The sequence below is a fragment of the Bufo gargarizans genome, chromosome 4 (assembly GCF_014858855.1).
Source record: "Bufo gargarizans isolate SCDJY-AF-19 chromosome 4, ASM1485885v1, whole genome shotgun sequence".
In the NCBI taxonomy this organism is placed as follows: Eukaryota; Metazoa; Chordata; class Amphibia; order Anura; family Bufonidae; genus Bufo; species Bufo gargarizans.
Window position 1 is genome coordinate 40,203,835 of NC_058083.1, and position 26,312 is coordinate 40,230,146.

General features: G+C 44.5%; 1 protein-coding gene across 2 annotated transcripts in view; it reads left to right on the top strand.

Annotated features, from left to right (window-relative positions):
• Positions 1–12,317, top strand: part of LOC122934941 — a 47,360-nt gene extending 35,043 nt beyond the window's left edge. For both annotated transcript variants that reach the window (XM_044290618.1, XM_044290617.1), the window contains one exon: positions 8,744–12,317. In XM_044290618.1, coding sequence (XP_044146553.1) covers positions 8,768–9,997 — 1,230 coding nt within the window. In that variant the 5' untranslated portion in view covers positions 8,744–8,767 and the 3' untranslated portion in view covers positions 9,998–12,317. The remainder of the gene's footprint in view (positions 1–8,743) is intronic.
• Positions 12,318–26,312: the final 13,995 nt, after the last annotated feature.

Here is a 26,312-nt window from a genome sequence, read left to right on the forward strand (position 1 = left end):
GCTTGATTACACTGCCTCTCCATAATCTGAAGGATGTTTACTGAAGGATTGATGTTGTTCCTTTATGACTTTTAAGACTCCTTTAATTTGTTCCTCAGGTGTAGAAGTATCTCCCACGTTGAGTTCTGTCCACCATGATGTATTTGGAGTATGATCTTGAATATTCAGCTTCTGAGTAGACTGTTCAGTCGTAGCTGCAGGTACACTGATAACTTCTTGAAAAGTGACTTGTAACAACTGAGCAACAGGGCAGTGCTTGGTCAAAGTTATACTGCTACTACTTAAGTACCTTGAGAAACAGTCACTAGACTTCTTGCAGCTTGGACTAGAGGATTGTCCTGTAGGTTGATAGGTTCTACTAAGGCTTGGTAGTCTTGACCTTGGCTTCCAAGAGTGGCTTGGCACCATAGGAGTGTTTTAGTATTGGGTTTCAGTATCATCTGGTTGGTTATCTTTGATGCGAGCACCGCAAATCTCTCCTTTCTTATTAGCAAATTTCTGTTGTGCACTTAATACATGGATTGTCTGTTGTATCACCATTTTGGAGGCAGGTGAAGCAGTAGGCATAGACTTGTGCAAAGCTCCAAGCATTTCAGTATAACAGTTCCTAAGGATGTTCATTCCTAGGACTACTGGAGAGTTGTTATCTTCCCTGACTTGTACAACAATGATACCTCCCACTTGAAGAGTTGGCTCCCAGTATCCATGCACTGGCACAGGTTTGCCGTTGCTGGCTATAATGCTCAGCCAGGATTCTGGTGGCTGTGTCAGCTGGTTTTGGTCCCAGTATTCCTCAAAGGCATTCCATTGGATAGTTGTGACTTGAGACTTGGTATCCAATAAGGCAATAAAGGGAACCCCATTGATTCGGAGAACCACTTCTGGACATATCTGGGCATCCAGCTGGGATCTTCTGGACCTACTGCTCTACCTCCCAAAGGGCGTTCCTTGGCCTCGGAGGTCGATCTTTTAACTGCCAGCACATCATTTTTGTATGACCTAGCTTGTGACAATATCTACAAATGGGTCGCTTTGGCTCGTTAAAGCGGTCAGTGGGATGTCTACCAGAGTTTCTTGGATAAGTCTCTTTATAATCAGGAGGGAAATGTTTCCTTGGTGACTGTCTCTCATCCTCCAGCAATAAGGGTTTCTCCCACTGTTCTAGTTTTTTGCATACTTTCTCCAGGCTTTTGGTTAGGAAGTTAACTTGCTCTGTGAAGGCAGCGACTACATCAGGAACTAAAGCTTGGGCTTCGTGACTAACTATAGAATGACATTTTGGAGATGTAGTTGGCTTATACACAGACATTTCAGCAGGCCTAGCAGGTTCTGGTTGTGGGTCTTTCCTCAAAATACTTATGGCTAGCTCTTTGAAGTCTAGGAAGGTAGAACTTGGGTGCTGTGCAGCTAACATTTTTAACTGTCTCTTTAAGGTTTCGATCCTAACACCTTCAATGAGTTGCTCTTTCAGTGTTTTATTTTGATCCTCTGCTACATGAGGGTCTACCTGTATAACAGCTCGCAGGGCTTCCTGTAAGGATAATGCAAAGTCTCTAAGTGACTCACCTGGCTGCTGTCTCTTGCTGAAGAATCTCATCTTGACCTCTGACACAGTCCTGGGTTTGAGGGTGGTGTAGAGTCGTTCAAATATCTGCTTCAGTGATTTTCTCTCTGAGCTTGGCCAGGATTTCACTTCTCTGAGGGCAGCTCCTTCCAATTGTGCAATGAGGATTTCCATTTGCTGTTCTGCTGACACTGAATATAGCCAACATTTTTTTCTTTAAATTTCCTTATTAAATTCTGCGTATTGTGGGAACCAGGGTCTCCAAAGAAATAAGGCATTGTTAAAGGCATAATTCTTGGTGCTGCAGCTGCTGGTGATGCACTAGGACAAGGTGCGGCTGCTGCAGGGGACCTGCTAAGGTCAGGCTGCTCACTATCCCCTTGTTCAGACATGGCAGTGACAGGCTTTCAAGAAAATGCAGGTTAAGTACAGTCTTACACACTTGTTGCGTTGCTATAGGAAACCGGTACTTTGTAGGTGTCAGGCCCTTTAAGAGTCGTTGTGACAACTTAATATAGAGCAGTATGGCGCTCTGTAAGGCAGATTATGCTCCCAAACAGTCCCGCTTAAGGGTACTTCCTCCCAGCGGCACTAACTCTGACATTCCTGGAAGGTTCTCAGGTTGCAGGGGAATCGGAACACTATTATATTTGTTCGGTGGAGAAGGGCTGTTGATCTCCCTATTTATTTATTTTTTCGTTCACCCTCACGTAGTCTTGCATCTCTTAAGCTTGCGTGCACACGTCATGCTCCCTTCTCATGCGCGGCCCTCCCCCCAGGTCCGTTTTCAGGGCAGGAGGGGCGCGCTGATTTGCAAGTATTAGCAGCAGCGTTAGTTTTGGCACAATTGTAATAAGTTATTTTGCATAAGAGGATTGGCTTCTCTTTTCCCGCTTTATAGGGGGCGTGGCCTCACAGCAATAGCGCAGCACAACTAATTAAGAGACTTAAGGCGCCCATTTTAGATGCATAGAAAAGTCCATTCAATGACAGCAAGCGATGACAATGACACAGAAATATGCGATTATTCTAGTTTTGACACTGCAGTTTAATAACAGGTGACTAGTACTGCATATCCAGGCAACTCTCAATATATATTTGGACAGTTCTGCAGCTCAATAAAAGCGTTTAAAGTTTGCACTGTAATAAAGCACATTGACAGTCTCTCAGGCAAACAAGTGGGGCTTATTCTCATAAGGCATTGGCACACAGTTATATTGCAAGAATCCTGTTCATAGTAAGGCCAATTCATGCAACATGCCGGGGCTCCCTATGGAGGATGCGCACGTGAGCGTACTAGTGATAAGTTGCCGAGGATAGTAATACTCACGGTTTAATTGTCCCTTGGGGCCGGCAGTGCAGTGGATGGGAAGACAGCACGAAATCCTCCAGGGCAATCTCAAATGCAGGGAACACCAGCCAGATGCCCTTGATTGTAATTGGTGTGAGGTTATTTATCATATTTACATTTAGTCATAGACTACTTATTGCCTACTCTTGACAGGTGCATTTGTTTTTTTTATTTATTTAAAATTTAACTTTTATTGCTTTTTTAATAATAAATAGTGGACGTTTTATTTCTATCTAACCTGCTAAATTAAAACTATCTCCAGTGCTCCAGTGTGTGCAATTATTTTATTAATTTGTTAGCTTTTCACATTATTATTACAGTAACCGTGTATTAGCTGCAGATATTCTCTTATGGCTGACCATTAATAACTATTTTTAATGGTTATATAAGTGCTGCATTAGTGACCTTATTAGTAGCAGCATATACACAAATACATGTAACCATATAGCTATTGGTAATTAAGTGTTGCAACTATATGGCCACAGCCAAAGAAGCCTGATAAGCAGCAGCAAGCAGGCAGCCGAATAAAGAATTGAACCTGCCTCAGATCTTCAACATTAGTCCTGTAATAATTAACAGCTCACAGTAATAAGGTCACTAATGCAGCACTTATACAGGTCCTTCTAAAAAAATTTGCATATTGTGATAAAGTTCATTATTTTCTGTAATGTACTGATAAACATTAGACTTTCATATATTTTAGATTCATTACACACAACTGAAGTAGTTCAAGCCTTTTATTGTTTTAATATTGATGATTTTGGCATACAGCTCATGAAAACCCAAAATTCCTATCTCTAAAAATTAGCATATTTCATCCGACCAATAAAAGAAAAGTGTTTTTAATACAAAAAAAGTCAACCTTCAAATAATTATGTTTAGTTATGCACTCAATACTTGGTCGGGAATCCTTTTGCAGAAATGACTGCTTCAATGCGGCGTGGCATGGAGGCAATCAGCCTGTGGCACTGCTGAGGTGTTATGGAGGCCCAGGATGCTTCGATAGCGGCCTTAAGCTCATCCAGAGTGTTGGGTCTTGCGTCTCTCAACTTTCTCTTCCCAATATCCCACAGATTCTCTATGGGGTTCAGGTCAGGAGAGTTGGAAGGCCAATTGAGCACAGTAATACCATGGTCAGTAAACCATTTACCAGTGGTTTTGGCACTGTGAGCAGGTGCCAGGTCGTGCTGAAAAATGAAATCTTCAGCTCCATAAAGCTTTTCAGCAGATGGAAGCATGAAGTGCTCCAAAATCTCCTGATAGCGGCTGCATTGACCCTGCCCTTGATAAAACACAGTGGACCAACACCAGCAGCTGACATGGCACCCCAGACCATCACTGACTGTGGGTACTTGACACTGGACTTCAGGCATTTTGGCATTTCCCTCTCCCCAGTCTTCCTCCAGACTCTGGCACTTTGATTTCCAAATGACATGCAAAATTTGCTTTCATCTGAAAAAAGTACTTTGGACCACTGAGCAACAGTCCAGTGCTGCTTCTCTGTAGCCCAGGTCAGGCGCTTCTGCCGCTGCTTCTGGGGAATGCGGCACCTGTAGCCCATTTCCTGCACACGCCTGCACACGGTGGCTCTGGATGTTTCTACTCCAGACTCAGTCCACTGCTTCCGCAGGTCCCCCAAGGTCTGGAATCGGTCCTTCTCCACAATCTTCCTCAGGGTCCGGTCACCTCTTCTCGTTGTGCAGCGTTTTCTGCCACACTTTTTCCTTCCCACAGACTTCCCACTGAGGTGCCTTGATACAGCACTCTGGGAACAGCCTATTCGTTCAGAAATTTCTTTCTGTGTCTTACCCTCTTGCTTGAAGGTGTCAATGATGGCCTTCTGGACAGCAGTCACGTCGGCAGTCTTACCCATGATTGCGGTTTTTAGTAATGAACCAGGCTGGGAGTTTTTAAAAGCCTCAGGAATCTTTTGCAGGTGTTTAGAGTTAATTAGTTGATTCAGATGATTAGGTTAATAGCTCGTTTAGAGAACCTTTTCATGATATGCTAATTTTTTTTAGATAGGAATTTTGGGTTTTTATGAGCTGTATGCCAAAATCATCAATATTAAAACAATAAAAGGCTTGAACTACTTCAGTTGGTGTGTAATAAATCTCGCTGTTGCGATATCCACACTATGTCACCTTGCCACTCTGTGGTATCCTCTTGCTGCTGCTGCCATATTCACACTATGTCACCTTGCCACTCTGTGGTCTCCTGATGCTCTGCTGCTACTGCCATCTCCACACTATGTCACTTTGCCACTCTGTTGTATCCTCCTGCTGCTGCTTCCATCTCCACACTATGTCACCTTGCCACTCTGTGGTATCCTGATGCTGCTGCTACTGCCATCTCCACACTATGTTATCTTGCCACTCTGTGGTATCCTTCTGCTGCTGCATTCTCCACACTATATCACCTTGCCACTCTGTGGTCTCCTGATGCTGCTGCCATATCCACACTATGTCACCTTATCACTCTGTGGTATCCTCCTGCTGCTGCCATATCCACTCTTTGTCACTTTGCCACTCTGTGATATCCTCCTGCTGCTGCTGTTATCTCCATGCTATGTTACCTTGCCACTCTGTTGTATCCTCCTTCTGATGTGTCTACTGCCTTCTCCAAAATATGTCACCTTGCCACTCTGTGGGATCCACCTGCTGCTGCCATATCCACACTATGTCACCTTGCTGTTCTGTAGTCTCCTGATGCTGCTGCTGTAGCCATCTCCACACTATGGCACCTTGCCACTCTGTGGTCTCCTGATGCTGCTGCTGCCATCTCCACACTATGTCACCTTGTCACTCTGTTGTCTCCTGATGCTGCTGCTGCCATCTCCACACTATGTCACCTTGCCACTCTGTGGTATCCTCTTGCTGCTGCTGCCATATCCACACTATGTCACCTTGCCACTCTGTGGTATCCTGGTGCTGCTGCTTCTGCCATTTCCACACTATGTCACCTTGCCATTCTATTGTCTCCTGATTCTGCTGCTACTGCCATCTCCACACTATGTTACCTTGCCACTCTGTGGTATCCTTCTGCTGCTGTCTTCTCCACACTATGTCACCTTGCCACTCTGTGGTCTCCTGATGCTGCCATATCCACACTATGTCACCTTGCCACTTTGTGGTCTCCTGATGCTTCTGCCATCTCCACACTATGTCACCTTGTCACTCTGTGGTCTCCTGATGCTGTTGATACTGCCATCTCCACCCTATGTCACCTTGCCACTCTTTGGTACCTTGCCACTCTGTGGTCTCCTGATGCTGCTGCTGCCATCTCCACACTATGTCACCTTGTCACTCTGTTGTCTCCTGATGCTGCTGCTGCTACTGCCATCTCCACACTATGTCACCTTGCCACTCTGTGGTATCCTCTTGCTGCTGCTGCCATATCCACACTATGTCACCTTGCCACTCTGTGGTATCCTGGTGCTGCTGCTTCTGCCATTTCCACACTATGTCACCTTGCCATTCTATCGTCTCCTGATGCTGCTGCTACTGCCATCTCCACACTATGTTACCTTGCCACTCTGTGGTATCCTTCTGCTGCTGTTTTCTCCACACTATGTCACCTTGCCACTCTGTTGTCTTCCGATGCTGCTGCCATATCCACACTATGTCACCTTGTCACTCTGTGGTCTCCTGATGCTGTTGATACTGCCATCTCCACCCTATGTCACCTTGCCACTCTTTGGTACCTTGCCACTTTGTGGTATCCTCCTGATGCTGCTGCTGTCACCATCTCCAGACTCTGTGGTTGTGCCACTCTGTGGCCTCCTCCTGATGCTGCTGCCACCTTTACACTCTGTCATTGGGCCACTCTGCGGTCTCCTCATGCTGCTGCCAACTCCAAACTCTGTGATTGTGCCACTCTGTGACCTCCTCCTGATGCTGCTGCTGTTGCCGCCACCTCCACACTCTGTCATTGGGCCACTCTGTGGTGTCCTCATGCTGCTTCCAGCTCATCAATATGTCATAGATTCACTCTGTGGACTTCTCATGCTGTTCCCACCCTCCCCACTTCATGACTGGGCCACTATTTTGCCTTTTGGCCTGGCTGACATCATGATTTATTTAACCTTTCTTCTGATCTGTCAGAAGGAATTAAAAATGAGACGCACAACAGATCCTGTCTGTGTAGCAGCTGTAAAGCCTGTATGGTCCCATCAGAATTGGCTTATGATTTGATAGCCAAAAGCAGAAGTGTTTACAAAACACAGAAGACAAGCAAATATTCCATTCATGTGTCATCTCTGTCTTAGATCCACTCCTGAGGGATTTTTGAGAAAATGCTGACCGAGTGAAGGCGTATGCTCCACAGACAGGATCAGTTTTTTGTGTTTTTTTGTGGATTATTGTTCTGACGGATCAGAGGAAGGGCAAATTTATCAGTGACATCAACTCAAAGTTGCTGCTGACACCCTCTCCACTATGTCAGGGGGGGCTCTACTTTTATAAGCGTTTAATAGAATAGGTTCTGCAGACAATCTATGTGGAATCAACTGGCGACAGTGTAAAAGGATTGCTCTTCTTCTTGGCGCTAACATCGACCTGTAAGGCTGAGTTCATACTTGAGTTATTTGGTCAGTTTTGGCCCCGTGACTGCCCAAATAAGTGAAGTGTGCAGTAATTCTAAGAGTGACTCCCGTCATCTGCATGTTATACTGACTTACAGTATTATTTCACTACCAAAGCAGACTCCCTATGAGTGTTACTACAAGGCACAGTGTTCTACATCTAACCCAATTTTTCCCGAAAAATTTGGCAAACCGATGAATAATTTTTATTTTTTCATTTTTTTTTATCTTTAATTATTATACAATAATAATTATTGTTTGATGGTTTTAGATATAGTTTTTTCCAGCCCAATCAGCCTACAGGGTGGAACTGGAAGGGTTGCCATGCTGACCTGTCAAGTCCCAGCAGAATGATCTGTCAGTGTGACTGGCTTTGGTGCCCAATCCTAGAGCTAGACAAGGGATTTAAGACTGCAGTTGTCCTGTGACTTACTATATAGACTTTTCTGGTGAACTGACTTCTGGCTTGAATTTGGATTATCTCTGTGGCTGCTGTTTCTGCTTATATCTACTGTCCTAGTAACCGACTCTGGCTTGTCACTGGATTAACCTCTCATGTACTGCACTCATCATGTCTGTCTCTCCAGGTCATTGACCCTGCTGTTTTTTTGTACCTCATTGGTCATTCTGGAAGGTCTGCTACTGCTACTAGTCTGCCCACACAAATATTCTACAAATTGCTTAGAAAAAGCTCCCACGCAAAGAAATATAATAATCAATAGTTTCTTTATTAGACATCCATCAAGGTATATCATAAAACACATACAGGAAGACAGTAATTCTAGTAGAATTCTAGGTTATATATATGTTTGGAACACTCTTGTTCTACTAGAATTACTGTCTTCCTGTATGTGTTTTACAATATACCTTGATGGATGTCTAATAAAGAAACTATTGATTATTATATTTCTTTGCATGGGAGCTTTTTCTAAGCAATTTGTAGGTGGTATACGAATAACTCCATGCGAGATATTTATGATAGAAACTTTTGTTTTTGGTGTTCCACACAAATATTCTGTCAACAGCTCTGCAGAGCTATCCTTGGTCCCTGGCATCCAACTTACTACAGCCTTGCAGCAGGGTGTGGTGAATAAATAGAGGTCACCTTAGTTTCATATTTAACAAAGTGGTTTTGGAAGGCTGGTAGCAGTTTTGTGGTTCATTGGCAGTGGTCTTTAGTACTCTCTAACAAAATGATTAATTCATAATAAGAACTAAGGTCATATCTTCTGCTTCATCATCACAGGTACAAGAAGAAAGTAGAAAGAATATGGAAAACTTTCAAACCTCAGAAAAAGGAGATTCCTCCTCCAGATCATCTGTTTCACATTTCTTTTCCGTACCTAAGCTCACAGGTACAGACATGTACCATATTTTTATAAGCTTCAGTGGAGCAGACTCGTTATGGGTGCATCAGCTTATCCGCAAACTGGAGGCTACATTTCCAAACCTTATAATCTGTACTCACGATCGGGACTTCACTGCCGGAAAGACCATCATAGAAAACATGACTGAGTGCATTCAGAGCAGTCAAAAAATTATTATGGTGATGAGCCCAGATTTTGTGCACAGTCGGTGGTGTCTTTTTGAAGCCAACCTCTCCATGTTCCAGGACTGTATGTCACATAAAGTCATCGTTCCCGTCATGCTCAAGCCATGTCCAATGCCCCTTTATCTCAGCCACTTAACTTACTTAGAAGTTGAAGATGAGCAGTTCTTTGAAAAACTGTGCAACAGGCTGCTGAGGAACAACGCTAAAGAAACTGAAGATGTCTTGGTTCACTTCCAGTCATCCATACTATATGGTGGGAAGCAGCTGCTATCTCTGGCAGCTGTGAATGAAAACGATGATGACGTCAGTAATGGAGTTTTCTCTGACACTTGTGTGCCGGACTCCCTCAAAGCAGTCGTGAAAGATCCTGAAATATTCAAGAAAGCTATTCGAGTGATAAACGATACTCCAACTGATTTCTTGAACTCAAAATTTATTTATATCTGTATAGCAATTTGCCTTATTTTATTAATTGTTCTTTCTCTGCTTGCATTTATATCAGCATGTGTTACCCAAAATTGGTTTTCCTTTCTGCACTTACCAATGAGTTTTATTCCAGCAGGTTTTGCATCGTATAAAATGGAATATTGGAAAAAGTTTAGGCTTGAGAAGGTTATCCAGAACATGAGCAGAAGTACTTGTGAGGCCAATCTACATTTAGCTGAAACTTCAGTCCTCGCTGGTTGTTCTTCAAAGTCCAGTTTGGTTTTTATTTTTGCATCTCTAAAAGAATGTAAAGAATTGTTCCAAATTACCTTCAGGCGTGATACTGATCTGGCAAAATGTATGTGGGAAAAAGCCATAACCAATTATTCTTCTGATTATGCAAATTGTATGGCCAAGAAACACTTTCCTAGCAGTGACCCAAAGCCTCCTGGACATCTAGTAAATGGCATTTGTTTCTGCCAGTATGTGGCCATGCAGATAACACAAGGCAGCTGGCCATAACCTCAATTAATTTCATTAAACATAATTTGCCATAAAGTAGTTTTATAGCTGATCAAATCCTACTCCATAATGTAATTTTATTTAAAAAAAAATTATTGGTTAGAAGTTCATTCCCCTGAACCTCATAATATTAAAGCCCAGTTATGTGGAAAGCACTGGACATAACGCTGCCAAACGCTTTAAAACCCTTTCGTCATTGTCATTGTCTAAAGTTTGACAAAGGAGGCTTTGTGTCACCTTCACAACAGCCCATGAGTCTTTAGTAGGTATACACATAGACAAAGCCTAAAAGATTGCTTTCTAAGGTATTAATTTGAAGCATTGTAAATGCAATCAAGCAACTCTAGCTTTGCATCCCCTAGTAGGAGTAAATAAAAAATGTGAAATAAAGCTTGTTTTTTTTGTTTTGTTTTTTAGAGGGTGGGTATATTATTTTGTAAAATAAACATACATGCATATTGTACCACCTTAAATGCAGAGATACATAAGATACATGAGCTAACAGTGAAGTTGGTTTGAGGGTGAGATAGTGGTGCTGCAGTTTAAAGGTAGGGCCTGGTGGCAAGTAAGTAAATTTAAAATGGCTTGGCATGGTCAAATGAATTCAAATATGCCATGCTCCATCACCCCCCCCCCCTCCCCCTTTGTGGATGCCTAGTCCCTGCCTTTTCCCACTATCTGCTGCAGCAATGATGTTATAGATTTTTTCTTTAAAAATTGATTGGTCTCCAAATTGATTTCGCCTGAATCAAATATGCTCCAAAATTGGTATATGGTACTCTGAGGTCTCCTAGGATTTTTCTCTCTTGTCCTTATCTTTTTTATTTTTATTTTTCAAACTTTTGCCATCCCGCCCCTTATCGCAATGATAGCACTAGCAATAATTGTCAGAAAGACACTGACATATATAGCTAAGAGTAAACACATGGTTGACAGTGTTGGAAAACATACTGCACCATCACATGTGCTATGCTTTTAATATTAGAAACATTCCAAAAATTGTTCCTTAGTGCTATTTAAACACACACAGTGTTATTGGAAAAAAACTATGACTTGTTGGGATCAAGCATCCAAAAATTATGCCTTAATGCGTGTAGGATCCTGACCCAGTTTTTACACACACATTAATGAGTGTGTACACTATGATTAAGTGATTTGTTTTGCAAAAGCGTCCAAAATTATGTGTTAATGGGGTCAGAATGTCTCCTTCTATTTATATACCAAAAAGTGTTGTGAGAAAAAAATGGTGGCTTGCTCTGAGGTGAAACAAGCCTGGAAAAATTCTCCTATTTATTTAGGAGCAGCAGCAGTACAGCATAGATGTAGAAAGAGTGATGTGTGTAAGGGTTATAAGAAGCAGCAATAGTAATGCCAGCAGTATCAGCACAGCATGGAACAGACAAGGCAGTAGACGTGTGTACGGCTTTGTTAAGGTAGTAGTAGCAGTGGCAGCCGTGAGTCATAAAGGGTAGTGGCAGTAGGGGTAATGGAAGTGGCAGTAATAGAATTAGTAGCAGGAAATGGCAGCTGCGGCAGCAGCCATACGGTGTGGGACAGGGTAGGCAGGCAGATTTTGGCAGTGGCATTATGGGGCAACATCATTAATGGCAAATCTTTTCATTAGCCTCAGGTGGAGGTGAGTAAAAATCTTAATGGATCCATGCCTCGTTCCTTTTGACAAAAGTGATGTTTTGTACACTATCAGAGGTCAAGTTGGTCTGTTTGGATGTGATGACACCGCATGCCTCACTGTCTGGAGGCTGGGCAAGACAGTACAGAAAAAGCATTTTAGAGCATTTCCAGCCACTGTTCCAATCTGCCTGCCCAGAAGTCCATGGGATTAGCGAGCATAGTATGTGCTGGAAAAAGGCCACACTCTAGGTAGGACTGAACCTGGGTGTTCAGGAGGTATGTTTGCTGATTGAATTAGCTTGACTTGGCACATGAAAAAATTTCTCCATCATGTTGATGATACAGGATTGGCTGCTGCTGTGGCTTCTGCTGTTTGTGGTAGCAGAGATGTGGAAGATGGGTGACTAGGCAGGGGCGGAGATGGACCTCAAGATCAGACACACAAGCGGTAGGTGTCTGCTCACCGAAAGCTTTGGCAAGCTGCATACACAATGTATCTTGGTAATAAAGCAATGTGGCCTCCCTTTCACTAACAGTGAAAAAAACAATGCCCGATAGATTTTGTGCGGTGTCTTCAATCAAGAAGGCCATGGCGGCCTCTGCATGAGCAAATGGATAAGGTGATTTTATTTTATTTTTTACCATGATTAACCCCTGAAAGGCCTAAATTGTAGCTTCAGATGCCGCAATCAACGATGAACACGGAATTCCCCATCATTGCGCCTGCTACATACAAAGGAGTGCGCTTTGTGACAAAGTAATTTGTCACAGATCGAATTTCTTTGTGAAATTCGGCGAAGCAGCCAAATAAAATTTTTCATAACTTCCGAATAAAAGTAGATATGTATTTGTAATCCTAGTGAGCCCCTTTAGGGGGAAAATTACCGTATTTGTGTCCAATAAACTTTTCTTGCAAATTGCACATGTTTCCATTAATTTTCAGAGATCCACAAAACAAAAAAACAGACAGCACAAGAAGGTCATATGTGTCCTGTCTGCATCCAAGGTCGGACTTGCCCACCAGAGAACCAGAGGAGCCTTCAGTGGGCCCAAGCTGACAATAGTGTGCGCCTCCCCCCAGGGCCCTCTATATAACACGTCCCAGGTGTAGGAATTGCCGAGTGGTATAGTGCAGCCTAAAACGTCTCTTTATGGCTGTCATGGTGTTCCTACCTGGATACGGCTGGACTTTGGCTTTGAAGCAATAAATAGAGGGAATAATTGAGGGATAAAAGAATAACTTGAGTTCAGACCTTGAGATGAAGTTTAATGGCAGCTTTACTTCGCATAAATGTTTTTACAAAACAGTTTACAGGCTTTGTCTTGGTTCCAGCAGGCTTTAGCATGAAACTGGCAGGCAAACTCAGCTCTGTTATATCTGTTTCTCTCTGATTCTGCTGTATCGAAAGACTGGCTGTATAACTCAGCTTCTTCTGTATGCTGCACTTCACTGACTCTTGTTTATGCCAGGGAACTTTGCTCTTGGCTTCTGAGGCTTCAAGCTTTTGCCTTTATGGCCAGCAGATCTTAAGGTGCTCTAGCTGGCATTGGCACATCCAGCAGAGACGTGTCCCTGCACACTCTTCCCCTAGCAGTGGGTAAGCTAGACTAACGAACTTCTGCCCACCCTTCCTGCAGGAACTAGGACTCACCCACTTTTCTCCAGAGGGGGGTTAGAATGGAATGGTAAGTTCCATTCTATCTAAGTATAGCTCTGCCGTGTTTGCTGCCACCTGCTGGTAAACCAGGCACATTACATTTGAACAGTTACATAACATTAGAAAAGCACAGTTTGGAGGACCTGGATTAAAATACACAAGATAACATGAGGTTAGACCAATAAAGACAGTACCAGGGTGCAGGATTGGTAACCACTCTGGGGTGTTACAAATGGATCCCTAATAAAACAGGGCCCTATAGGTCCTATTTACATAAAGAGTGGGCCCTCAGAATAATTTCCTCTGGTGGGTCCAGGGGACTTCATTCCGAGGCTGTATGCATCCATGTGTCCTTTACGCAATTATATGTCCTATTTTTGTTTATTTTGCAGACAGGAATAGGCATTTTTATAATAAGGACCAAGGAAAGGGCGGGACGCACATGTCTAGTATTCATATTTTGCAGACCGCTTAAACATTACATACTATATAGTGTGGAGCGAAGCATCCAAAGCGGAATTTGGTCCAAAGATTAGGGAAAAACGTTGTTTCTAAACAAATCCGAATTTCCTCAAGCTTGGTAAATAGTGGCGGCTGCACGTGATATAAAATGAAAGTAAGTGTAGAGGAGATAAGTCAAGAAATCCAAGATCACCCATAATGTTGCAGAGCCATATAAAACTCTGATCTCACATGGTCACTGCCATTTTCCTGTGAGCTGAGACTTGAGAAGACGCTCATGCACTAGAAACAGTGTTGCTGCAAACTCTTAACAGAGAATGTAGGACAATATTCGAGAGGGAGAGTGAAGGGAAAGTGGAGGGAGAGTGGAGTAGACTGCCGAACTACAGACTGTGCTTCAACTTATCCCTGTGTACATAACTGCGCAGTGTACTAAGGCTACTTTCACACTTGCGTTTTGGGCGGATCCGTCATGGATCTGCAAATACGGATCCGTTACCATAATACAAGCGCATGCATCCGTCATAATCGGATCCGTTTGTATTATCTGTAACATAGCCAAGACGGATCCGTCATGAACTCCATTGAAAGTCAATGGGAAATGGATCAGTTTTCTATTGTGCCAGATTGTGTCAGAGAAAACAGATCCATCCCCGGTGACTTACATTGTGTGCCAGGATGGATCCGTTTGGCTCAGTTTCGTCAAGCGGACAGCAAAACGCTACAGGCAGCATTTTGGTGTCCAAATGGTGACTGATTGGAGTGGATCCATTATGGAAGCGGTGATTAGTACCGGAGGACCGGTACTAATGTGTGCAGCCTTCACAGCCAACAGCCGAGGACCAGGAAGAAGAGAGAGAGAGCGCTGGTGGTGAGGAATGGCGGCGTCCAGGAGCAGGAGAGGTAAGTTGTTTATTTATTTTATTTGCGCTGATGACTGGGGGTTGATATGAGGCTGGGTGGCTGATATATGAGGCTGGGGGATACATGAGTCTGGGGGCTGATACATGAGGCTGGAGAGCTGACACATATGGCTGGGGGGTGATATATGGCATTGGGGGGCTGATATATGGCATTGAGGGGCTGATAAGAGGTCTGATTGAGGGTCTTATTAACATTGGGGGTCTGATTGGGACTCTAAAACCTAGGTGCGTCTTATAGGGCGAAAAATACGGTGCTTGCTTGCTCCTCCTTCCGACCTCCCCTGCCCTTTGCGTACGCCGCGCGCCGTGACATCACGTAGAGGCACTGCAACGCTAGGGTGAGCCGAGCCCCGATCTCCTTCCTGAACTGCAGAGCGGTGCCCACTTCCAGTCCTGAGTCCAGCTGCCCAGAGCACTGATCCTGAGCCTGCTGGAGTCTTCAGAACTGTAAGTATTTACAGTAATTCACTGTAATCTATATTATATATATTAATTTTTTTTGTGTGTGTGTGTGTGTTGTGGTGGAGGGCGTGATTGCATGCTAGGGTGTGGGAAAGCAGGATCCAGGGGGCCCAAGTAAATTCTTGCCCAGGGTCCAATCAATATTAAAGACAGCCCTGGATCGGAGGAAAACTGATGCATTCTGAGCGGATCCTTTTCCATTCAGAATGCATTAGGGCAAAACTGATCCATGACGGAGCTCACAAACGGAAAGCCAAAATGTGAGTGTGAAAGTAGCCTAAGAGTCATAGTTAATCCATTCTGTTAGCTGTAGAGTTACTGTGCCTTCAGTATTACAGGCAGGCGTAATTTATTGCTGTGTACATAAGTGTGCAGTGCACCAATATTTATAGCTAATCCGTTCTGCTAGCTGTAGAGTTACTGTGCATCAGTATTACAGGTCACTGTTACCGGCAGGTATAATTTATCGCCATGTAAATATGTGTGCAGTTCGCCAAGATTCATAGCTAATCCATTCTGTTAGCTGTAGAGTTAGGCCTCTTTCACATGAACGTATTTTATTTCCGTTTCCAATCCGTTTTTGTGTTTTCTGTTTGCAGTTCGTATGCGGAACCATTCATTTCAATGGCTCCGTAAAAAAAACGGAATGTACTCCGTGTGTATTCCTATTCCGTATATCTGTTCCACTGGGAGGTAGAAATTGTCCTATTATTGTCCACATTACAGAAAAGGAAAGTACTGTTCTATTTGTGGCCAGCTGTTTGGTTCCGCAAAATATGGAATGCACATGGTTGTCATCCGTATTTTTTGCGTATCCGTTTTTCATGGACCGCAAAATACATACAGTCGTGTGCAAGAGGCCTTGCTGTGTATCAGTATTAAAGGTGACTGTTACCGGTAAGTCTAATTTATCACCGTGCACATACAGATGCAGTAATGCCCGCAGACCGAACTAACGGTGTCCTGTATTTGTCTGTTTTGATACCTTATAGTCTAGGTAATTTTTGTCCTGTTTCATGCCCCGCAGCGATCCAGATATCCAACATTTATGGCATGACATCTATCTATCTCATATGTTTTTACCCAGTTGTCAAGCTTGGGAATGGTGTAGTGACATACCAAAGCAGCTGACAGTTATAATTAAAGCAATACTTTCACTTTCACTTGACACGTGAAAAAACGCACACAACATACCGCAATGTGCAAACATATGCCCGGATGTGAAAAGGCAATAAGCAATAGTCAGTCTACTGTATGAGCAGCTGTTCCCAATACCAAAGCAGCTGACAGTTATAATTAAAGCGATACTTTCACTTAAAACGGGAAAAACACACCCAGACCACCAAGGTGCGGGAACACATTTATCTATCTATCTAACAATTTATCTATTTAGCTATCAATCTATCTATCCATCTATCTTTCAGCCGTAGTCAATTGGCGTTATGTAAAAGAGCACTACATGCTCAACAAAAACATCAACATTTTTATAGCCTGTTTAAAAACCGCCTACACCAGAATCAAATTATACACACTCCTAGACAGACTGCAAGAACGTTGTCTTTATCATGACACAGACTCCGTCATATTTGTAAGTAGAGACGGCGACTGGAACCCTCTGAAGGGCGATTTTCTCGGCAAACTACCTAGTGAAATACCCGCCGACACGGACATTACCGAGTTTGTATCTGCAGGTCTAAAGACGTACGTTTACAAACTCAACAACGGGGAAAACCGTATTAAAGTTTAAGGTTATAACTCTAAACGTCGTTAACACTCGACTTGTTAATTTTGACAGCTTAAAAGACCTTGTGTTGGATTACTCGCGCAATCCCCGATCCCGAGACGCAGAAAACAATAGGTATAGAGAAAAACTTCATTTTTCAGAAATAGGAAGCGTTGGACAATAGAGACAAGATCGTTACGTAAAACGCAAAGAGACGACTGATGTTATGACGTTACATTTCTGCTATTAAACATGGCCAAGTAGTTTAAACAGCAGTTTTCTTGTAGTTTACCAGGGCCCTCAAATTTTGGAAAGAGTTTTTTGTAAAACGGTTGTTAATAGAGTTGAGCGGACACCTGGATGGTCCGGTTTCGACGATTTCAGCCGAACTAGAAAAAAAAGTTTGGGTTCGGGACACGAACTTGACCCGAACTTGACCCCGAACCCGAACCTCATTGAAGTCAATGAGGACCCGACTTTTTGGGCACTAAAATGGCTCTAAAATAGTCCTGGAAAAGGCTAGAGGGCTGCAAAAGGCATCAAAATGTGCTTAAGAGCATGACAACTGTTCTGCAAACAAATGTGGATTGGGAAATGACTTAAAATAACATAAAATACTGAAAAATTAAAAATAACAATCTGGATATAGGAGTAGGCGGTTGAGGAGGCGGTGGATGGGTGGATGTGGCGGTGTAGGTTGACGTGGCGGTGTAGGTGGAAGCGGCGGTGAAGGAGGAATAGGTAGCCAACACTGATTTGTGTTATTTTTTTTATTTTTAAATTGGGGTATCACCCAAAATATTGGGACATATAACAAAATAAAACAAAGAATAAGTGCACTTGAGTACAAGAATGGATGGTTGAGGCTGGTTTAAATATCTATTCTGCACAAGGTACGGACAAGACCTGTGGGATCCATGTCTGGTTCATTTTAATAAACGTAAGCTTGTCCACATTGGCTGCGGCCTGTGATAATGCTCTCTGCCATGCTAAACACACGTTCACACTATACACTGACTGCAGGGCAGATCAGCACCTCCAAGGCTGACAAAGCTTTTCCACATTTGGGCCATGCTAACCCTGCCTTCTCAGGTGCTGGTGGTGCCCCAGCTGCGTTGGCGACCTCTTCCTCCACCTCTGCCTTCGCCTTGTGCTTCCACTGTGCCCCTGCTGTCAGGTGGGAATGCCATCATCAGCGTGTGCATCTTCCGATCAGTAACAGATGTTTTCACTAAATTTAGTTCCCTGTCAGCAATGCAGAGCAGGGGTTCATTCATGGCAAAAGGGGGTTCATGTCACCCAGCAATAGAACAGAGGATTTTGAGAGATTTAGGCCCATGTCACCCAGGCACAGCAGGGGTTCATTCACGCCAAAAGGGGGTTCATGTCACCCAGCAATAGAACAGAGGATTTTGAGAGATTTAGGCCCCTGTCACCCAGGCACAGCAGGGGTTCATTAACGGCAAAAGGGGGTTCATGTCACCCAGCAATACAACAGAGGATTTTGAGAGATTTAGGCCCTTGTCACCGAAGCTCAGCAGAGGTTTGTATACGCCAAAAATTGTAAAATGTCACCCGACAATTGAAAATAAGTTTTTTTTCAATTTAGGGCACTAAAATTGGCACTTTTTTGCATTAAAATGGCTATAAAATAGTCCTTGAAAAGGCTAGAGGGATGTAAAAGGCAGTAAAATGTGCTTACGAGCATGGCAACTGCTCTGCAAACAAATGTGGATAGGGAAATAACTTAAAATAAAATAACTAAAAATTACTAATTATTAACCTGCAACTCAGAGAAGGAGGTGGATGTGGAATCGGAGGTTGAGGAGGTGGTGAATGTGGTGTTGTAGGTGAAGGCAGAAATGGAGGAAAAGGAGGTAGCCAACAATTTTATTTTTTTTATTTTTTGGGGGGGTAGGTAGCCCCCAAAATATTGTGACAAATAAAAACAAATAAAAAAAAGAATCATTGCACTTGACTTGAGTACAAGAATGTATGTTTGATGGTGGTATAAATGTCTATTCTGCACAAGGTACGGAAAGGTCCTGTGGGATCCAGGCCTGGTTCATTTTAATGAACGTGAGCTTGCCCATGTTAGCTGTAGACAGACAGCTGCGCTTGTCTGTGAGGACGCCCCCTGCTGTGCTAAACACACGTTCAGATAATACACTGGCTGCAGGGCACGCCAGCACCTCCAAGGCGTAAAGGGCAAGCTCAGGCCTTGTGCCCATATTTGGAGACCCAGAAGTTGAAGGGGGCAGACCTGTCATTCAGTACGTGTAGGCGTGTGCACACATACTGCTCCACCATGTTGGTGAAATGCTGCCTCCATATCAGCTGGTGGTGCTGGTTGTTGTGGTGTGCTGACAAAGCTTTTCCACATGTAGGCCATGCTAACCGTGCCTTCTGAGGTGCTGGCGGTGCCCCAGCTGCGTTGGCGACCTCTTCCTCGTCCTCTGCCTTCGCCTTGTGCTTCCACTGTGCCTCCGCTGTCAGGTGGGAATGCCACTCTGCGGTCGATGCGGAGACACTGCAGCATGTAATCGCTCATGTGTGCAAGGCTGCCCAGAGGCAACAAAAAGCTGTCCTCTGTGGGAGGTGTATCGTCTGTGTCCTCTGTATCCCCCCCATCCACGCACCAGTGATGGCCATGAGCTGGTCTGGGTGCCACCCTGCTGTGAACATGGTTCCGCCTCCTCCATCTCCTCATCCTCCACCTCCTCATCCTCCAGAACTTTGCCCTGGCTGGACAATTGTGTACCTTGGGTTTGTGGGTGCAGGAACCCACCCTCGGAGCCACTTGGGAATGACCGGCCGGAAACCCTACAAAATGATCCCTCTTTCTCCTCCTCCTTCTGTGCCACATCCTCTTCCATCATCGCCATGAGCGTTTTTTCAAGGAGGCATGGAAGTGGGATAGTAACGCTGACAAACGGCGTTATCGGCACTGGCCATGTTGGTGGAGTACTCGAAACAACAATGAACACAGGTCTCGCATGGGGGCCCAGTCATTGGTGGTGAAGTGGTGCTGTTCCACCGAGCGACTCACCTGTGCATGCTGCAGCTGAAACTCCACTATCGCCTGCTGCTGCTCGCACAGTCTGGCCAGCATGTACAAGTTGGAGTTCCACCTTGTGGGCACGTCGCATATGAGGTGGTGAGCGGGAAGGTTGAAGTTACGCTGCAGCGCTGATAGGCGAGCAGCAGCAGGGTGAGAACTCCGAAAGCACGCACAGACAGATCGCACTTTATGCAGCTCTGACATGTCGGGGTAATTTTTAAGGAATCTCTGCACCACCAAATTTAGCACATGCGCCAGGCAAGGGATGTGCGTCATACCGACTAGTCCCAGAGCTGCTTCGAGATTTCGACCATTATCGCACACCACCAGGCTGACTGCCACAAACCACTCATCGGTCTGTTGTTCAAGGCCCGTCCACAGCTCCTGCGCGGTGTGGGGTTTGTCCCCCAAACAGATACATTTTAAAACTGCCTGCTGTCATTTACCCCTGGCTGTGCTGAAGTTGGTGGTGAAGGTGTTACGCTGACCGGATGAATAGCTGGTAGAGGATGAGGAAGCAACAGGAGGCAAACTGAAGGGCCCTGCAATCCTCGGTGGTGGAAGGACATGCGCCAAACTACTATCCGCCTCAGGCCCAGCTGCCACTGCATTTACACAGTGTGCTGTTATGGAGATATGAGGGCCCTGACCGTGCTTACTGGTCCACGTATCCGTAGTCAGGTGCACCTTGCCACAGATGGCGTTGCGCAGGGCACACCTGATTTTGTCCCCTACTTGGTTGTGAAGGGAAGGGATGGCTCGCCTTGAAAAGTAGTGGCGGCTGGGCACGTCATACTTTAGGACAGCCACCGCCATAAGGCCTTTAAAACTATCCGTGTCCACAAGACGGAATGACAGCATTTCAAAGGCAAGTAATTTAGAAATGCTGGCATTCAGGGCTAGGGATCGCGAGTGGGTAGGGGGGTACTCCCTCTTCCTCTCCAGTGTTTGGGAGATAGAGAGCTAATCGCTTCCGTGGGACATTGCGGAGATGCTTGGTGACCCAGGTGTTGGTGTTGCTGGCAGATCCTCTGTTTGTGGGGTGCCAGGTGGCACTGTCCCTCCAGAGGTGGATTAATATGCCGCAACTGCAGCAGAAGAGGAAGCAGGAGGAGCCAGAGACCTTTCTTGGTTTTTGAGGTGTCTACTCCACTGCAGCTCGTGCTTTGCACTCAAATGCCTGGTCATGCAGGTTATGCTCAGGTTGAGAACGTTTATGCCTCGCAGCGCTTCAGGCTCTGATTGCACAGCGTGCAAACCACTCGTGTCTTGTCGTCAGCACATTGTCTGAAGAGTTGTCACACCAGCGAACTCCTTGGAGCTGGCTTTGGTGTTCTCGGTCCCTTGCTGCGGTGGGCAGTAGGAAGCGTACTGTCTAGAGGACAGCCGCTCCGCTTTTGCACCCTGCTCCCTCTTCTGCTGTGCTGGTGGCTCTGTGCGACCACCGCCTCTTCCTCCGAACTACATAGGTCACTCACATGACCTTGATTCCATGTGGGGTCGAGGACCTCATCTTCCTCCACATCATCTTCCACCCAGTCTTCACCCCTGATTTCCTTGTCGGTCTGCATGCTTTCGAAAGCCCCAGCAGTTGGCACCTGTGTTTCGTCATCATCCGAGACGTGCTGTGATGGTCCTCCCATGTACTCATCTTGAAAAATAAATGGTTGGGCATCGGTGCACTCAATCTCTTCCACTTCTGGGGCAGGGCTATATGGATGGCCCTGGGAAACCCTGCTAACAAGAGTCATCAAAAAGCAGAAGAGACTGCTGCATGACTTGGGGCTCAGACTGCTTGGCTGATTTGCAAGGGGGTGAGGTGAAAGACTGATGGACATCGGCTGCAGGTGCCAACTGTGGTCTTTCAGCAGGAGACTGGGTGAAGGAACTGGATCCACTGTCAGCAACCCAATCTACTATCGCCTGTACTTGTTCAGGCCTCACCATTCGTAGAGCAGCATTAGGCCCGACCAAATACCGCTGCAGCTGCAGGTTTTGTCGCATACTCGCACCTGAGGAAGGGGTTTCATTTGTGCGTGTAGCTGGCACAGATCGACCACGTCCTCTCCCTGTAACAGGAGCTCCACCAGCAGCACCAAGACCTGGGCCACGTCTCCTATTTGACGCTCTCCTCATATTTTTTGAATTTAAGATCTTGCCCTAAATGGGTGTTTAATTAATAGTAAAAAAGAACGACAGTATGTAAAGGGTGTATCTCACACGGCCTGAACCAGACTAGGCCTCAATTAAAGATTTCTTTGCACAAAATGGCTGTATTTCAAATGGCTGTATTTCAAATGGCTGAATCAAACCCCTATATGTATAGGGGGGATCACACACGCCCTGAATCAGTGAAGGCCTGAAGTAAATATATCTTTGCCACAAAAATGCTGTATTTCAAATGGCTATATTTCAAATGCCTGATTCAAACCCCTGTATGTAGAGGTGGTTTCTCACAGGGCCTGAACCTCTGTAGGCCTGAATTCAATATTGGTGCACCAAATGGCGGTATTTAAAATCTCTGAATGTAATCCAAATATATTAAGGGTGTATCTGACAATGACATCTGCATCAAAGGCTGCCAACTAAATTTTTGGAGCCCAAACGACTGCTTGTTTAACCCTTTCATGACCAAGGGTTATTGATGCCCTAGTGTCCAGGTCAAAATTTACAAATCTGACATGCATCACTTTATGTGGTAATAGCTTTGGAACACTTTTACTTATCCAAGCCATTCTGAGATAGTTTTCTTGTGACACATTGTACTTCATGATAGTCATATATTTGAGTCAATATATTTCACCTTTATTTATGAAAAAATCCAAAATGTAACCAAAATTTGGAAAAATTCCCAATTTTCCACATTTCAATTTCTCTGCTTCTAAAACAGAAAGTGATACCAAATAAAATATTTATTACTTAACATTCCCCATATGTCTACTTTATGTTGGCATCATTTTGGAAATGTCATTTTATTTTTTTAGGACGTTAGAAGGCTTAGAAGTTTAGAAGCAATTCTTAAAATTTTTAAGAAAATTTCCAAAACCCTCTTTTTAAGGACCAGTTGAGGTCTGAAGTCACTTTGTGGGGCCTATATAGTAGATACCCCCATAAATGACCCCATTGTAGAAACTACACCCCTCAAGTTACTCAAAACTGATTTTTACAAACTATGTTAACCCATTAGGTGCTCCACAAGAACTAAAGGAAAATGGAGATTAAATTTCTAAATTTCACTTTTTTGGCAGATTTTCCATTTTATTAAATTTTTTTCTTTAACACATTGAGAGTTAACAGCCAAACAAAACTCAGTATTTATTACCCTGATTCCGCGGTTTACAGAAACACCCCACATGTGGTCGTAAACTGCTGTACCGGCACACGGCAGGGCACAGAAGGAAAGGAATGCCATACAGTTTTTGGAAGGCAGATTTTGCTGGATTGGTTTTCTGAATGCCATATGTTTTTTATTTTTCTGCCGATCGTCTTGTGTAGGGGCTCGTTTTTTGCAGAAAGTGTTGAGGTTTTTATTTGTACCATTTTTGGGTACATAGGATTTATTGATCATTCATTATTACACTTTATGGGGCAAGGTGACCCAAAAATTGGCTGTTTTGGAACAGTTTTCATTTATTTACTTTTACAGCGTTCATCTGAGGAATTAGGTCATGTGATAGTTTTATAGAGCAGATTGTTGCGGACGTGGCAATACCTAATATGTATACTTTTTCTTATTCATTTAAGTTTTACACAATAATAGCATTTCTAAAACCAAAAAAATGATGTTTTAGGCTAGGTCTACACGACGACATTAGTCGCGCGAAATTTTGTTGCACCAATGTCGCGCGACAATTTTTATAATGGCAGTCTATGGTGTCGCACTGCAACATGCAACATGCTGCGACTGCGACGCGACAGTCGCAGAAAATCCATTCAAGATGGATTTTTCTGCGACTGTCGCGTCGCAGTCGCAACATGTCGCATGTTGCAGTGCGACACCATAGACTGCCATTATAAAAATTGTCGCGCGACATTAGTGCAACACAATGTCGCGCGACAACTGTTGCGCCCTATCTGTCGCGCGACTTTTTGTCGCGCGACAAATGTCGTCGTGTAGACCTAGCCTTAGTGTCTCCATAGTCTGAGAGCCATAGCTTTTTAATTTTTTGGGCGATTGTCCTAAATAGGGTATCATTTTTTGCAGGATGAGGTGACGGTTTGATTGGTACTATTTTGGGGGTCATAAGCCTTTTTTGATCGCTCGCTGTTGCACTTTTCGTGATGTAAGGTGACAAAAATAGCTTTTTTGGCACATTTTTTTTTCCTTTTTTTTATGGTGTTTATCGGACGGGGTCTATCATGTGATATATTTATAGAGACTATTTCACACTTTATCCAAATATATAAGTAGACGTTCCTTTATACTAATAGATTCACAGCCTGATGAAAGTTTAAAAGAAAAAAAGAAAAACTTTATTAAAGTCCGTTTAAAAGCAGGGCAAAAAGCCTATATGTCACAGTCTGTGACCATCAGGCAACCAGACTCAAAAATGTACAGAGAAGGAATATAAATAAATCCTCTGTACAATTATAGGTCTGGGCTAGAGACCTGACTTGCTAGCAGGTAGTTGCTAATCAATTCAATCCGGAGGTTAGGACACGGTTCACACTGTGAATGGACACTAGTATGTGTGTTGCAAGTGGCCCTATTGGATATTGCTCAAGTGTGGCTAATCCAGCTAATTCCTGGCCGTATGAGGCTATATTCAGCTGATCGCACTGACTATACTAAATACTGCACCCTTGGTCTGCGATTAATATCAGTGTATCCAGTACATATACGCTAGACCACTATGTCTGGGGCAACTATTAAAGAGCCTCACTGCTCCAGATGATTATACAGCGTGCTGCGTTAATGAAGTCTCTGTGGACATATATACGCCCTCATATAGTGCAGTGTTCAGACCAGCCTTTCAAATAACCTGCGGCCAGTATATTTAGCTATATCCATTCGCTTGCAGCCAGCATATTTTGGCTGTATTCAGTCACCTGCAGCCAGTATATTTTGGCTCTATCCACACCTTTGCGGACAGTATATTTTGGCTGCATACACACACTTAGGCTATCAGGTATAGTCAGGGGCGTAGCTAGAAATGCATGGGCCCCATAGCAAAAAAAATTTATGGCCCCCCCCCAGATATCTATCGGGCCTCCCACCACCCCTTCCAGAGCTCCCACCCAAACACCCATCCTAGATCTCCCACCGCCATGAGCAGTTTCACACTTGCAAGTAGTTTCACACTTGCGGCAGGACGGATCAGACAGGCTGTTCATCCTGTTGGATCCGTCGTGCCGCTATTTCGCTTTGCCGCCACTCCATCCCCATTGACTATAATGGGAACGGGAACGGAGCTCCAGTGCAGTGTGGCAGTGTGCGGTGAAAGGCTGGCGGCCGAAAAGTACTGCAAGTCCGACTTTTTTGTCCGGTGGCCTCTCACCGCGCAGTGCCGTGCAGTGCCGGAGCTCCGCCCCATCCCCATTATAGTCAATGGGGACGGAGCAGCGGTCCAGCGAAATAGCGTCCTGCCGCAAGTGTAAAAGTACCCTAAGTCTGTTATATAAGAGTGTGCCCCCCCAAAAGAAGGAAGGGGCGCCCTCCTTATCACTGCTGGCATCTCTTTTTAACTTCAGATCATCAGACTCTCACTTACTAATTACAGCACACACCCCTGTAGTGTCCACCATCAGACAGGGGAGGGAAGAAAACAAACCCCAGAAATAGAGTGTCAGTGTGCCCCCCCAATGTGTTGGGGGCCACACTCTAGTTCTGTGGTTTTTTTCCCTCCCCTGTCTGATGGTGGACACTACAGGCCAGGGCGCAGGGTGTGTGCTGTAATTAGTAATTAGTGAGAGTCTGAATTCTGAAGTTAAAAAGAGCTGCCTGCAGACCTGCAAGGATAAGGAGGGCGCCCCTTGCTTCTCTTGGGCCCCAAGAGAATCCTGAGGACTTGGCGGCCCCACTCTGAGTCTGCAGGCCAGGCAGCTCTTTTTAACTTAAGAATTTAGATTATCTCAGACATCATAAGTTCTCAATAATCTCACTTCCTTAAATTCAAGTGAATCACATCACTTACTTTTACAGTCACTGTAGTCACACAGACAGCAGGCACAGACTGGAGTGGCACGGCAGGACTGTCACTAGACTGGAGACTGGAGTCTGGAGACCACTGAGGACTGGTCTGGACTAGAGTGACTGTGAGGTTCCTCTCTATCACTCTGAGTCTGAGCTGCGCCTGCTCTGCTCTGCTCAGCCTCAAACTGGTTTTGGGCAGTCAGACTCAGATAGCGATAGCGCCAATCTGACTGGCGCCAGTGCGGCCGGCGGGACCACTCC